Genomic DNA, 16,519 nt, shown 5'->3' with positions numbered 1-16,519 from the left:
CTTACACAGTAGATCTTTATCCACCTTGCATAACTGGAAATTCAAGGTAACTACTTTAAAGGAGATAATGCTTACTTGGGTGAAAATATTTCAAGTGTGTATCATTAAAAAATGTTTTGTAATTATATCAAGTATATGTGCTCATACACACAGATATAATTAGATGGTTAAACACAAATTCAAATAAAATTATTTAAACAGGAATTCTAAAATCAATGTTAGAATTCTAAATAATGTTAAGGAATCATTTTATTTAAGAATTCTAAAATAATGTTGGGGCACCTGCATGGCACAATTGGTTGAAGGTCCAATTCTTGGTTTAAGCTCCTGTCATGATCTCAGGATTGTGAGATTGAGCTCTATTATTAGGCTCCCAGCTCAGTATAGAGCTCCAAGCTCAGTCTGCTTGAGATTCTCTCTCCCTTTCCCTTTGCCTCTCCACCCACCCCAACCCACTGCAACACTGTGCACACTCTCTCTCAAATAAATAAATCTTAAAAAAAAAAAAAAAAGAATTCTAAAACAACGTTAAAATCAATTCTGTTGTCTTTAAAGCATTTATTAATTCACCGTATTTACTATTTCCACATTAGGAAAAGAATATGATAGAACAGATAAGTAAACTATTATATACAATATAAGCATGAAAACTATCCTTATTAAAAACTTTAAATCATGTATTCTTTACATGTATCTAGAATAAGAAAATTGCTTCTAAAAAAAGCCATTCCTTCCAAAAGCAAATCTAAGCATACTGGACCTTCTACACAGGGATCTAAGTTTATACATTGTGTTTTGACATTTGGTATTTGTAGGGCACCATCTATCGCACAAGGAGTGTTTATCTATGATGTGTTTCAACCAAGGGAAAACAAATCAGTTAATATTTTCACAGATTACATATTCTATGAGGATTCAAGGAACCAGTTAACTAATAAAAATGAGTTAAGGGTATCTTTTATAAGTACTTCTTTTATTTCTGAGGCATTGTCTTACTATTGGCACATTTATTAGCTGCAACATAAATTAAGAAGATACTAGTTCCTGTAAGAAATGACAAACAAACAAGAAATCACAAGCATCCTGAAAATAAAAGCTTTTCCATTAAAGACCATCAAAATACAACTGATTAATTTTTTTACAAAACTTAAAGCAGTAGATCTTCTTCTGAAACCAAAGGAAATGATCAGGCAAAAGAGTTTTCCTTAAGTATATAAAGTGAATTTATAAAAAGAGACAGATTTTGTCATCTTTACATAAAAGCATCACTCTTATAAGAGAGGCTGGCTATTAATCACTTTTAAGCAAGGAAGGAAAGGTGCTATTTCTTAATGATTTTATAAATGATTTTTTAGTAATATGTTGTTGTTTTTTTTTTAAAGACAACTAAATGAAAGATCCATTTGTTCCTAAGAAACACTTACATGAAGTTGCAGGATGCTGAAATTTGACTTAACAGGACAAAGCTCCCAGGTCTCATTCTCTAGAAACATTCTCAGTTCATCAAGCCGTGTTCTTAAAAAAAAGAAAAGAAACACTCCAAAAAGTTAGAGGAAGAATACACTACACACAAGAACTAGGAAAATAGAATACAGTTAGAGAATTATCATCATAATCATGATCAACTTTGAGAATCCATCCAACAACACAGCAAACACATTTACTTTTACGTGGTTGTTTTTTTTTTTTTAGGATTTTATTTTTAAAATAAAATAAGAAGAGAGAGAGAGGCAGAGACACAGGCAGAGGGAGAAGCAGGCTCCATGCAGGGAGCCTGATGTGGGACTCGATTCCGGGACGCCAGGATCACTCCCTGGGCCAAAGGCAGGCGCTAAACTGCTAAGCCACATAGGCATCCCTACTTCTACTTGTTAATATCATCTTTAAGAGAAAAAAATTCTCAAGCCTTTACTAAACTTCAAATCTCTCTACAATATTACAAAAATAATGAATTACAGGAAATGGTATTTTTATTAAGGGATGAAAAAAAAGCTACTCACCAATTCACGTACTTAAAATATCCCTAGCTAATCATATATCAATGCCAAAACACAGAGAAATAATTTACAAAGTTTATGAGATCATTAATACTAATAAAAGCTTTATGCTAAATAGCAAAGATCTTAATCATACTTACTAAGCCACAAGATTAAGATAATTATCACTCTCCAAATATATTTAGCTCAGTGCCTATCTCTACAAAGCATTTACAAATTAAATTACCAAATAAGGCACTAACATAGCCAGCACTGCACTAATCACTTACATCACATTGATCTCTTCTTTTTTAATGTTATTGTGGTTTACTGTCTATCCTGAATAATCAGTACATTATACAGACAGTTCAGAAAAATTACTTCCTTCCAGTTGACACAGGAAACAAAAGGGCAGGCCTGCCCTACTTTTCCCCTTCTTGTAACAGCTTCATTGTTATTACTAATCTGCTTTTTAAAAAAATCTAGGGGCAGCCTGGGTGGCTCAGCGGTTTAGTGCCACCTTCAGCCCAGGGCGTGATCCTGGAGACACAGGATCGAGTCCCACATCAGGCTCCCTGCACGGAGCCTGCTTCTCCCTCTGCCTGCGTCTCTGCCTCTCTCTCTCTCTCTCTATGTCTCTCATGAATAAATAAATAAAATCTTTTAAAAAAATAAAATAAATAAAAAAATAAAAAAATCTAGATTTCTTTTTTCTTAATTCACATCTGTAAAGTAAAGAGGCAATAAGTGGGCAAATCTGTAAAAAGCAAAAGCTGCTCCAAATATTAGAATTAACAGAAGGGGACTTTAAGATAACTATTATAATTAAGTTAAATAAAATAGAGAAAAAGATGTACAAAATGAATAGAAAGGAGAATTTCAAACAATTGCAATCATGAACACAAACAAAAACAGAATCCGACATCCTGTAACTGAAAAATACAATGACCTCAAATTAAAAACTCATGAAGTAGAAAAAGCAGAAGACAGGATTAAAGAACTCAATGACAGATCAATAGAAACTATATAAACTGAAGCACAAGTTGAAACAAAAATGGAAGCAACAGAAAAGATCATAAAAGATACATGAGACACAGTTAAAACATCTAGAATGCATGCAACTGAATGGAGAAGATGGGATGAACGGAAGCAATTCTGAAGAGGTAACGGCTGAGAATATTCTAAAAGTGACTGTGCCTGAACCTTACATATATAAAAATTAATGAAAATGGATCAGAGACCTAAAAACTAAAACTGCAGAAGTTTAAAACTCTTACAATTCAACAATAAAAGGACAAACAATCCAACTGAAGAATGGGCAAAGGCTTTAAACAGACATTTTTTGCAAAGATATACAAATGACCAATAAGCATGTAAAAAGATGCTGAATATCATTAGCCATTAAGGAAATGTAATAAAAAGATGCTGAATATCATTAGCCATTAAGGAAATGTAAGTCAAAAACATAACAAGACATCACGTCACATCCACTAGGATAGCTATAGTTAAAGACAGACAATAACAGGTGTTCATAAGGATTTAGAGAAATTAGAGCACTTATACAATGCTAGTAGAAATTTAAATCTTTTTTTTTTTAAGAATTTTATTTTATTTATGATAGTCACAGAGAGAGAGAGGCAGAGACACAGGCAGAGGGAGGAGAAGCAGGCTCCATGCACCGGGAGCCCGACGTGGGATTCGATCCCGGGTCTCCAGGATTGCGCCCTGGGCCAAGGAAGGCGCCAAACCGCTGCGCCACCCAGGGATCCCTGCTAGTAGAAATTTAAAATGGCAGAACCACTTTGGAAAACAGTGTGGTAGTTCCTCAAATTGTTAAATATAGAGCTACTACTTAACCCAACAATTCTACTTTGTATGGTTTCCTGTGGCTGCTTTAACAACCCACCAGAGAATGCCTGCCTGGGTGGCTCAGCAGTTGAGAGTCTGCCTTCAGCTCAGGGCATGATCCTGGGATCTGGGATCGAGTCCCACTTTGGGCTCCCTGCGAGGAGCCTGCTTCTCCTGCTGCCTATGTCTCTACCTCTCTCTGTGTGTCTCTCATGAATAAATAAAGATTTATTTATTTATTCATGAGAGACAGAGAGTGTGGGGGGCAGAGACACAGGCAGAGGGAGAAGCAGGCTCTATGCAGGGAGCCTGACGTGGGACTTGATCCCGGGGCTCCAGGATCAGGCCCTGGGCTGAAGGCGGCGTTGAACTGCTGAGCAACCTGGGCTGCCCAATAAATAAATCTTAAAAAACAAAAAACAAACAAACAAAAAAAACAACCCACCAGAAACTGAGTGACTTAAAACAACAACAAGAGAAATGTATTCTCTTACAGTTCTGGAGGCCAGAGTCTGAAACTAGTATCACTAGGCTGAAATCAAAGTATCAGCAGGGCTACACTCTCTCCAGGGAGCGCTGTACATCATCTACCAATCTGTTCCTTCCTCTTTCAGCTTATGGTAGTTACCACCATTCTGTGGCTTGTGGCCACAGCACTCGTCTCTGCCAATCTTCACATTACTTTCTCCTGTGTATGTCTCTGTGTCTGGGTCAAATACCCCTGTCTGTGTCAAAGCATGAGAAAACTTACGTGCCATTGTTGGCTTTTAAGATGGAAGTGGTCTGGGCAGCCCGGGTGGCCCAGCGGTTTAGCGCCACCTTCAGCCCAGGGCGTGATCCTGGAGACGGGATCAAGTCCCAGATCGGGCTCCCTGTGTGGAGCCTGCTTCTCCCTCTGCCTGTGTCTCTGCCTCTCTCTCTCTCTCTCTCTCTCTCTCTCTCTCTCTCACAGTCTCTAATAAATAAATAAAATCTTAAAAAAAAATTTAAGAAATAAGATGGAAGTGGTCTTGTGTAATGACTAGACAGCAGCTTCTAGAAGCTGAGAATGTTCCCTAGTCGACAGCCACCATGAAAATAGGGATCTCAGTCCTAAAAGCCACAAGAAATTGAATTCTATCACCATCCCGAATGTGCTCAGATGTGGATTCTTCCTCAAAACCTTCAAATCAGAGCCCCACCCTTCTGATACCTTGATTTTGCTCCTGTGAGAAACCTAAGAGCTGAGCATCTAGACAAGCTGATCCAGACTTCTAACCTCAGAACTGTGACATAATAAATGGATGCTGTTTTAAGCTGTTAAGCTCATGTCAATTTATTATAAAAAAATATAAAACTATTACAGTGATAAAGGTACCAGCTCCCCTGAGCTGGAGCCCTCCCATAAACTTCTCACAAAAGCAGCTTAGGGAACTCCCTACATAAACAGTATACAGGATATAAGATAGAAAGTAAAAGTATAGATAAGAACATATAAAAACACTAAATGCATAAGAGAAGATAAATGCAGTTACAAAGTTGGTTCTTGCACTATTCTGGAAGTATATTAACCTAAAGTCAACTATAACAAAATAGGGGTACATACTGAAATGACAGTAACTACTACAGAAATCTATTTTTTAAAAGCCGAGAAAAAAATAGTATTAAAATAAAAAATATGCATAATCAATCCAAAAGAAAGAAAGACAAAATATATATGGAAAAAGAATAACACTTTTAGAAATAAAACAGCAATATGATGGATTTAAACCCAACTATGCCAATAAATACATTAAATGGAAATAGAAAAAAAACCCAGTTCAAACAAAATATAAAAATCATCAGACTGGATTTAAAAACAAAACAAAACAAGATAACTATAAGCTGTTTACAAGAGACATACTTTAAATGTAAGGCTATAATTAGATCGAAAGTAAAAATTATACACAAACATGATTTCTTACAATTATGAAATAGGGTGGAATTTGTTTATCAAATTTTTTTCTTTACCTACTATGATGATTCTTATGGGATTTTTCCTATATTTTATAAATTAGTAAATTAAATTAATTTTAAATATTTAGCCAAACTTGTTCTCCTATAATATTACCTGTTTGTGATGTCATTATCCTTTTTAGATACCACTGAATGTGTTTTGTTAATATGTGTTTAGAATTTTTCCATCTATGTTCTTATGAGAAACTCCCCTGTAATTTTTCTTTTTTGTCATGTCCTTGTTATATTTTGGTATTAGTGTAATACTGGCTTCATAAAATAAGTTATGAAGCATTCTTTCTTTCTCTATTACCTAAAAGAGTTGGTGTTGATATTTCTTCCTTAAATGTTGGGTAGAATTTACCAGGGAAGGCAGCAGGTCTAGAGATGAAAATGTTTTTAAAAAGTACAGATTCAACTTCTTTAAAAGACACAGGTCTATTCAGATATTCTATATTTTATTTTGTCAGCCTATTAAGTTTGACTTTATAAGAAATTTGGTCAATTCATCTACATTGTCAACTTTTTTAGCATAAAGTTGTTCCTATCATTTTATTATGTATCTATATCGCTACCCATTTGTTGTATTCTTTTTCTTAAACTGAAGTATAGTTGATACACTATTATATTTTTAATGTCTAGGATCTACAGATACCCACTTTTATTTATTTATTATTTTTTAAAGATTTTTATTTATCTATTTATTCATGAGAGACATATATATACATATATATATAGAGAGAGAGAGAGGCAGGGACACAGGCAGAGAGAGAAGCAGGCTCCATGCAGGGAACCCGATGTGGGACTCGATCCCAGGACTTCAGGATCATGCCCTGGGCCAAAGGTAGGCGCCAAACCGCTGAGCCACCCAGGGATTCCCTAGATATCCTCTTTTAAACTGCTGGTATTGGTAATTTGTGTTTTTTTTTTTTTTTTTTTTTGCTCAGTCTTGTTAGAAGTCTTATAGAATTCTATTATACATTTGCTTTCTACTTCATTGCTTTCTACTCTTATCATTTTCCTCCCTCCGTTTTCTTTTGTTTAATTTGTTGTCATTTTTGCAACTTCTTGAAATGGAAGGTTATGGCACTGTTTTTCAAATATTCTTCTTTTCCAAAAAACTGCACTCATAGCTAGAAATTCTTCCCTCTGCTTTGGGTAAATCTCTCAATTTTGATGCCATGGTTTTTATCAGTATTCATTTAAAAAGATTTTGTAACCTTCAATATTATTTCTTCTTACACCACTGGAAATAGGTTGCTCAATTCCCAAAAACTGGTAGATTTTCTCATTATCTCTGCTATTTACTTCCTGTTTAATTTCACTGTGGTTAGAGAATATGAACTCTGATTTCAATCCTTTGACATTTTTAAAGAACTTGCTTTATGGCACAGTGGATGATCGATTTTGATAAACTTCTTGAGTGCTCTTGAAAAAATATGTACTCTCTAATTATTGTGTCTGTGTCTCTCTAACACGCACACAGACACACATACACACACACAAATGAGGCAAATGTTATAAAATGTTAGTCGAACACATATCCTGTGATTTTTTTTCTGCTTCCATTATCAATCACTAAAAGTGGCATACAAAAAACTCCTATGATTATAGACCTATTTCTCCTTCTAGTCTAAATATTTTGGGTTTTTTTGGAGTTACGTCAGAAGAGGCATACAAATTTAGGATTGTTATACCTTCCTAGTGAATACACTCTTATTATGAAAGTATTCTCCTTATTTTTAGCAATACTTTTTGACTTAAAGTATACTTCATCTCTTAGGAATTTCTTTAATATGAGATAAAGTACAAAAGCCAACCACACATATCATACCTAATGACAAAGCACTATACAATAAAGACACCCCTTGTCACCACTTCTATTCAAAATTCTACCAGAGGTCTTAACTAGTACAAAAAATAGAAATGAATACACAAAACCATCATTATTCACAAATGGCATAACTGTATACATAGAAAATTCAAAAGAATGACCCAATTACCAGGTCACAGGAATTTCAGGTCAACTAAATCAACATATTTATATATGTGTGTGTGTGTGTGTGTGTGTATAGGTATGTGTAATAAACGATTGGAAACTTTAAATAAAAAGCAAAACAATTCAGAATGGCATAAAATAATACTTATACAATGTTCAAAAGCAGGCAAGACTAATCAATAGTGATATAAGTCAGAATAGCGTTATATTCAGAATACGGCTCTGAATGAGAAAGGACACAAGAGATCCTTCGAGGGTGGTGGAAAATTCTGTATCTTAACCTGATTCATTTATGTGGTATACATATATTTAAAAATTTATGGAGTTGTATATTAAGATGTGTGTACTTTTATATTACACCATAATAAATTTTTTTCAAGAGAATAAAACCTTAATAATCCTCTCACTCCCCTAACTAAACTGTCTGCAATAAAGGCAGGCCTATTTTGAAAATATGGCTACAGAGAGCCTTAGGCAACATCAATCCACTTGTGATGGATCATAAGGTCATGACTAATAGACAGCAAAGAAAGGGCTCTGATTTCCAAATCTTGTTCTTTTCATTGCACCACTGTTGAAAAAACATAGTCAAAGGCAAACAGCTATTTATTTTGTGACTGTGAATGATAAATTGGTTAATATTATCCAAATTGATTCACTAGAGCTACAGAAAATTTCCTTTACATCTCTTTGCCCAAGAACATTTTTACACAAATTGGAAGATTTGCATTTTACTTTTTTCTATTTGACTCTACTAATACAGATAAAGAATGAAGTTATGATGCAAAAGCAGTAAGTACATAAACTACAAACTGCAATCAAATGCTGAATAACAGAAATGAATGCTGACATGTTATGTGGAAAGCAATCTTAATTATTACTATTTAAGCAGTTCAGGTGCCCCTATGTCTTTAAGAAACAAGACAAATAGGATACAAAGAAGCTCCTGTGGTGTACAAAAGAATAGGTACAATTAAAATAAAATTAAAAGATTTCCAAGGGCAAATAGAGTAAAAAAGACAATAACCAATCTAAGAGGCATCTCAAATACGCTGACCTTCAGATTAAAGGGGGAAAAATCTATGAATTAGAACTGTGTGAAATCTAGATCTTTTAATTAACCGACAAAAGACTTGATGCAATAAAAGGTAGGGTCCAAAAACAAATGATAAAATTAAGTACTTCAAGGAAGGTAAACATTCCACTACAAGCCTGTCTTATTTATTTATTTGTTTGTTTGTTTGTTTTAAAGATTTATTTATTTATTTACTCAGGATAGACAAACACACTCAGGATAGAGAGACAGGCAGAGACACAGGAGGAGGGAGAAGCAGGCTCCATGCTGGGAGCCCGACGCAGGACTCGATCCCAGGACTCCAGGATTGCGCCCTGGGCCAAAGGCAGGCACTAAACCGCTGAGCCACCCAGGGATCCCCAAGCCTTGGAAACTGATGTTCAGAGAAGAAAGAAAACCAAATTACAAAGATGATAAAGCTAGTAAGTAGAAAAGAGGTAGGAACCCAAGGCCACTGATAACACCACACTGCCCCAAACACTTTACCAACAGAAAGAAAACTCAAAATCAATAATAACGGTACAAACTAAGAAGAGTTAAATAGTGATCTACCCCCTATTATTATATACTATTGCAGAAGGAGTTAGTCTGATTTCAGATATACACCATGAAGACTTTGTTTTCATTTTAACCCCAAAATTTAACCCCTGTTTTATAGTTTAGATGTAAATGTTTCTACTTTCATATAATCTGGTTTACAATATTTTAAATATTAAAGATAACTTAATTATTGGCACCATTATAACCAAGTCCCAAGAACACTTGTTTACTAAAAAATATTTCTCTTACTTTCCCAAGGAATATAGCAAAGAGAGTTATAGCAATATCTCTTATCTCGCACACATTCTCTCCTACAACATGACCTCACCACCCCCACCCCCCATCAAATTTCCCTCCTTTCGAATCTGGGTAGTCTTATGACATGCTTGTATTCAGTGGAATATGGTGGAAAGACTGCATGACTTCTAAGCCTACATCAGAAAAGGCCATGAAGCTTCTGCCTGGGTCTTTTGGACAATTTAGTGCTGTGGGAAGCCAGCTACCATATAAGAAGTCCAAACACTCTGAGATCATCATGCTGGAAAAGCCATGTATAGGCACTCTGGCTAACAAACCCAAATGGGTAAATCCTTCTAGGCATCTCCATTAAGGTGCATGCAAACCAACTTGGATCCTCTAGACAAACCCTACCATCAGCTGAGTACTACTCAGTCACCTCAGCCAATCCTGCGAGGAGCAGAAGATTTATTCAGTTCATCTTTTCCTAAACCCCCAACTCATAGATTACATGAAATAAAGATAAAATGATGGTGGTTTTAAACCCTTACTTTTTAGGATAGTTTGTTACATAAAAACAGTAGTTAAAGCATAAGTTGGACATGGTAAATTTAAATCTATTTGTTAGATTGTTTCCTTAAAAAAAAAAAAACCCTTGAAATCTATCATAAAAAAAACTGATACTACTGATCACTTATTTACTACCCTCTCTGAAACCTTAACCAAAAGAGCTTATTTGGCAGAAAAATATATAGGGGGAGAAAAAGCAAGTGAATTCCAGAAAATATAAGGCCCAGTACTCAAAATACAAAGATTAAATCACTTGTTCCAGGTAGAAAACAAAGAGAAGTATATGGATAATAAACTTGATCCCAGAACACACATTTTAAAGATGCTTAAAAAAATAAACCTTTCTTACTCAGGAAATGGGAGTTAGGATAGGTGACTTCTCCCCTCTTTTCACACCTGTTGCTGGACCTTTAGGGATTTCTGCAACATCTGACAGAAGAATGATAGCTTTGGATGTATACAAACAGTGCTGAACATAAAGGAATTTGGGGAAATAAAACCTATATTTTTGTAAGATGAGAATTCACATTGATAGAGACTGTGCTCCCTCACAGTATCATATAATTTTGCCCTAGAAAAAGATGACTTTTATACAACTACCATAAGCAACATGACTATACTTTATAAATAGATGTTCCACCCAAAGAGTAAAATGTTTATATTTTCACCTTTTTAGTATGCCACCATCTTTATACCAATAGCCCAAGTGGACTCTAAGAATAATTCAGTCTAAGAATTTCTTCATTCTCAAGTGCTTTATTTGGCCATAGAGGACTATGGAACAAATTGTAAGCATATTTTAACACTTTCATTAACAAAACTAAAACCCAATTGATCTATATTTCATGTTTCACAGTGCTTTTAAACATTTATGTAGTATGATCTGGTGGAGATGATATTAAATTGGAATTTAATAGATTTAGATTCATCACTAGCTAATGTCAATTCAGTATTAGGTACATTGGCATCATTTCTAAACCACCTGTTAAGTTTATCTTGGTTTATAAAGAAAGAGATTACTTCAGAACATATTAATGGTTGGCACTAACTTTACGAAGTGATTTTTATCATAATTTGCCAAATGGCAGCTGTTGGAGAAATAATGACCATAGCCAGTATATAATAAGCTAGACTCATTTCGATACCGGGGATAGAGAAGAATACTTTGTAAAAAGTTAAGTCTTGGGGCAGCCGGGGTGGTTCAGTGGTTTAGCGCCGCCTTGGGTCCAGGTTGTGATCCTGGGGACTCGGGATCGGGTCCCGCGATGGGCTCCCTGAATGGGGCCTGCTTCTCCCTCTGCCCGTGTGTCTGCCTCTCTCTCTCTCTCTCTCTCTGTGTGTCTCTCATGAATAAATAAAAAATAAATAAAATCTTAAAAAAAAGAAAAGAAAAGAAAAGAAAAGTTAAGTCTTGGGCAGCCCCGGTGGCCCAGCAGTTTAGCGCCACCTTCCACCTTGGGTGTGATCCTGGAGACCTGGGATCAAGTCCCATGTCATGCTTGTTGCATGGAGCCTGCTTCTCCCTCTGCCTGTGTCTCTGCCTCTTTCTCTGTGTCTGTCATGAATAAATAAACAAAATTTTAAAAAAAGTTAAGTCTTTACTTTTTAACCTATTCTGATATTCTAATTTACAACACAGCAAGAAAAAAGGGCAAGATCTATAGGCAACATTTATGGAGACCTTTCTGTCTAGTCACCTCATTTCACAGTTGATAGAAACATAGCCCAGAGAGTTAAATGATTTGTCTAGTGTCAGAGAGCTTGCAAACACCAAATGTAGAATAAGAACCCAAGTCTACTACCTCTCAGTCCAGCTCTCCTTTAAAGAATACTGTACAGCCCCTTCAATGGGAAATGAATTTCATAAATATTTCTCAAGAGAAGTCCATTAAAATTTTGAGTGTTTTGGAAACATTTAATAATTCATTTCTATAATCTCTAATTTCACCAAGGTGAATTGTAGTGAGGAATCTCCATCATGGTCATGGTCTAGAAATGCCCAGACCTAGCTGCCATAGATGACAGACACCTTTTGACAAGTAAAATAGAATGCAGAATGGAGACTATTAAATAAATCAGGGTAGTTTTTATTTTTTCCACCGTATACATCGTGCAATCACTAAGAACACCAAAAGATCTCCTGGTTATCTTACTAAAAATAATCTTTGGGAAATGCACATCTGTCATGCTTTCATTCTAACAGGTAAGTGAGGCTTCTAGTTCCTTCATAGTTCCTTATCCTTTCCCATCTATGATTCACAAACTCTTCCTTTAGTACAGCAATGTGTAAAAGCCAAGCCATCTGTTTCAGCAGGGCTTAACTTTTAACAGGAAAAAAATATACAAATAAAGGCAGTGTTAGGGTTTCATGCTGTCCCCTTATCGCTGTTTTCCTGAGGTTTAATCAATTAAACTTTTTAAAAATTTTTTCTAAACATTCTTTTCAATTCAATTACAAAACTCAAAGGCTCTACTTTGCAACAGGATCAATTTAAATCTCTTCCAAAACATATTTAATAGTTCATAATAACACAGAACACTTGTACTTAAATTTATTTAATAATTAATTCATCAATGGTTTGATACCCAATAATCTCTCTTCTGACATGGCACCTATTACTGTGATCAGTTATTGACTCTTAACAAGGAGAAAAAGCAGAATTCAAAATATTTACTCTCCTTGGCACCAAATAACAACAACAAAATAAAAATTTAATTTTAAAAATTAAAATGCATGGGTGCCTGGGTGGCTCAATTGGCTAAGTGTCTGCCTTTGGCTCAGGTCATGATTCCTGAGTCTTGGGGTCAAGCCCCGAATGGCGCTCCTTGTTCAGCAGGGAGCCTGCTTCTCCCTCTCCCTCTGCCTGCTGCTCCCCCTCCTTGTGCTATGTCAAATAAATAAATAAATTCTGGAAAAAAAATAGAATAAAAAGTAAGATATAAATTAAAATGATAAAATATATATAAGGGATATAGTATACGTTCTACCTTATATCAGGAAAGGTCTAATATACAGCTCTCTCAATTTAATGCTGCTTTAAGCATACAATCATGTTGCTAATTAAACATTCTTTCTCACCTTCCTCCACTCCCAAAACCATTCCAAATCCCCCTTTCTAAAGTCAGTAATGACTGTTTTGCAATGTAATACATAATCTTGACTTTGTAACTAGATTCTCTATATCATGCCTTCTTTTAAAGCCTTCTTACTTTAAAATGCAGATGTTTGTTTTGTGCCAGTACCACACTGTCTTGATGACCACAGCTTTGTAGTACAACCTGAAATCTGGCATTGTGATGCCTCCAGCTATGGTTTTCTTTTTTAATATTCCCCTGGCTATTCGGGGTCTTTTCTGATTCCACACAAATATTAAGATGATTTGCTCCAACTCTCTGAAGAAAGTCCATGGTATTTGGATAGATCAATGGAACAGAATAGAGAATCCAGAAGTGGACCCCCAACTAATATTCGATAAAGCAGGAATGACTATCCACTGGAAAAAAGACAGTCTCTTCAATAAATGGTGCTGGGAAAATTGGACATCCACATGCAGAAGAATGAAACTGGACCATTCTCTTACACCAGACACAAAGATAAACTCAAAATGGATGAAAGATCTAAATGTGAGACAAGATTCTATCAAAATCCTAGAGGAGAATACAGGCAACACCCTTTTTGAACTTGGCCATAGCAACTTCTTGCAAGATACATCCATGAAGGCAAGAGAAACAAAAGCAAAAATGAATTATTGGGACTTCATCAAGATAAGCTTCTGCACAGCAAAAGAAACAGTCAACAAAACTAAAAGACAACCTACAGAATGGAAGAAGATATTTGCAAATGATGTATCAGATAAAGGGCTAGTATCCAAGATCTATAAAGAACTTATTAAACTCAACACCAAAGAAACAAACAGTCCAATCATGAAATGGGCAAAAGACATGAACAGAAATCTCACAGAGGAAGACATAGACATGGCCAACATGCACATGAGAAAATGCTCCGCATCACTTGCCATCAGGGAAATACAAATCAACACCACAATGAGATACCACCTCACACCAGTGAGAATGGGGAAAATGAACAAGACAGGAAACAACAAATGTTGGACAGGATGTGGAGAAAGGGGAACCCCTTTGCACTGCTGGTGGGAATGTGAACTGGTAGAGCCACTCTGGAAAACTATACGGTGGTTCCTCAAAGAGTTAAAAGCAGATCTGCCCTGCGACCCAGCAATTGCACTGCTGGGGATTTACCCCAAAGATACAGATACAGTGAAATGCCGGAACACCTGCACCCCAATGTTTATAGCAGCAATGTCCACAACAGCCAAAATGTGGAAGGAGCCTCAGTGTCCATCAAAAGATGAATGGATAAAGAAGATGTGGTATATGTATACAATGGAATATTACTCAGCCATTAGAAATGACAAATACCCACCATTTGCTTCAACATGGATGGAACTGGAGGGTATTATGCTGAGTGAAATAAGTCAATCAGAGAAGGACAAACATTATATGGTCTCATTCATTTGGGAAATATAATAATTAGTGAAAGGGAATAAAGGGAAAGGAGAAAAATGAGTGAAAATATCAGTGAGGATGACAAAACATGAGAGACACCTAACTCTGGGAAAAGAACAAGGGGTAGTGGAAAGAGAGGTGGGTGGGGGGTTAGGGTGACTGGGTGATGGGCACTGAGGGGGGCACTTGGTGGGATGAGCACTGGGTGTTATGCTAAATGTTGACAAATTGAACTCCAATAAAAAATTTTTTAAAGAAAAATTAAAAAATAAATAAATAAAATGCAGATGCTTTAAGTAATCCCTCAGTGAATGCTGCTTCTACTGATCTAACTTCCTTACTAGCCCACACCGTAGAGGATAGTGGCCAAATTCTTCTGGTGAACCCTGCAATAATAATCATCTTTCACCCTTAAAGAAATTGGTTCAATATTTAGTTCAACATTTTGAGACTCTCAAGATAAGCAACCTATCAAAATTTACAATAAATAAGGAGAATATCTTATAATATTTTTGGCAAAAAAAAAAAAAAAGTCCTTCACCATAGCAAAAAGAACTACAAAGTACAAATTCTTTCAAATTCAAAAGTAATTGTTTTAAACTAATTAATGCTATAAGGTTTAAGCATTAGACATAGTAAGTTTATTACCTAAGTAAATCTGTTCATATTTTATTAGAGTTCTTACCTATGGTAGTTCTTAAAATAATTGACACTTTGTTTTCTAATGGATTCTTGCAAAACTTCAGATTTGCTACCACAAAATTCTTCTCCAACTTGCATCAACCTAGGTGGATAAAAAGATTTATATAAATTTAGCAACATCCTTATTACAGAACAAAAGTAGTCCAGGTCATCTTTCTTCAAAGGTAACAAACCATAAAAATGGTTGTTTGGAGAAATTCTAAAGTTCACAAATTCACTATAGTTCACAGACATCTGAAGGGCAGAAATATTTAAACACACACACTCCCAGCAGAAATTTGATTATGAATGTTTAAATGTCTTCATATCCATGAAAAAGTTATACGTGATAACTCACTGATTCATGATTTCTTTGATTATTATGTTTGAATAAACCGAAGTAAAGAATAAAACAAGATCTCACATAGTACCTGCTGATTATATCCAAAACAAAGATGAAATCATCATATTTAAATATAGACAAATCTGTTCCAAGCAAGTAGGTTTTTACTTTTAGCTGAACATCCTATAAAACAAAACAAAAAAATATTTCAAGCTCAAATATAGAATGTAAGTTCCCAGAACCATTTATTCTACAGTTATACATTAAAATGAGACAGAAATACATTCTTAAGAATATACATTTAGGCAAATAACCAATATCCTTACAGTGATATCACAGAGACAATTCCATAACATCAAATATAAAAACAGTAATGGCGATAATCATTACTATTAATACATATACATATGCAAATAAAAATTATATCCTTGTGTTGGATATGAAGATAAAAATCATCATCATTTATGTGTGACTTGGTAGGCTAGAAACCTCAAAATAACCAAATCAAAAATAATTAAAATAATCAATTAAAAAATAATTAGAATTAATAACTCTGTGAAGTGATTATGTGCAATACATAAAAAATAAGTTTTCATGTACTTCTACTGTAGTATCTTAAAATAAAAGAGACTTCATTTAAAATGAATATTAAAAATATACTTAGGAATAATTTTAATAGGCAACATTAGGCCTAAATAACTAACAATTCTAACAGGATACAAAAGAAATTTCAATAAAATGAGAGTCAAGGG

The 16,519-nt window shown here is 35.0% G+C and overlaps 1 protein-coding gene across 2 annotated transcripts in view; it reads right to left on the bottom strand.

Moving 5' to 3' along the window:
- Positions 1-16,519, bottom strand: part of VPS50 (VPS50 subunit of EARP/GARPII complex) — a 132,981-nt gene that overhangs the window by 44,498 nt on the left and 71,964 nt on the right. For both annotated transcript variants that reach the window (XM_041727498.1, XM_041727497.1), the window contains exons 15-17: positions 15,856-15,950; positions 15,429-15,527; positions 1,425-1,515 (exon numbers count right to left, since the gene is read on the bottom strand). In XM_041727498.1, coding sequence (XP_041583432.1) covers positions 1,425-1,515; positions 15,429-15,527; positions 15,856-15,950 — 285 coding nt within the window. The remainder of the gene's footprint in view (positions 1-1,424; positions 1,516-15,428; positions 15,528-15,855; positions 15,951-16,519) is intronic.

The sequence above is a fragment of the Vulpes lagopus genome, chromosome 13 (assembly GCF_018345385.1).
Source record: "Vulpes lagopus strain Blue_001 chromosome 13, ASM1834538v1, whole genome shotgun sequence".
In the NCBI taxonomy this organism is placed as follows: domain Eukaryota; kingdom Metazoa; phylum Chordata; class Mammalia; order Carnivora; family Canidae; genus Vulpes; species Vulpes lagopus.
This window is presented reverse-complemented; position numbering and strand designations above follow the sequence as displayed.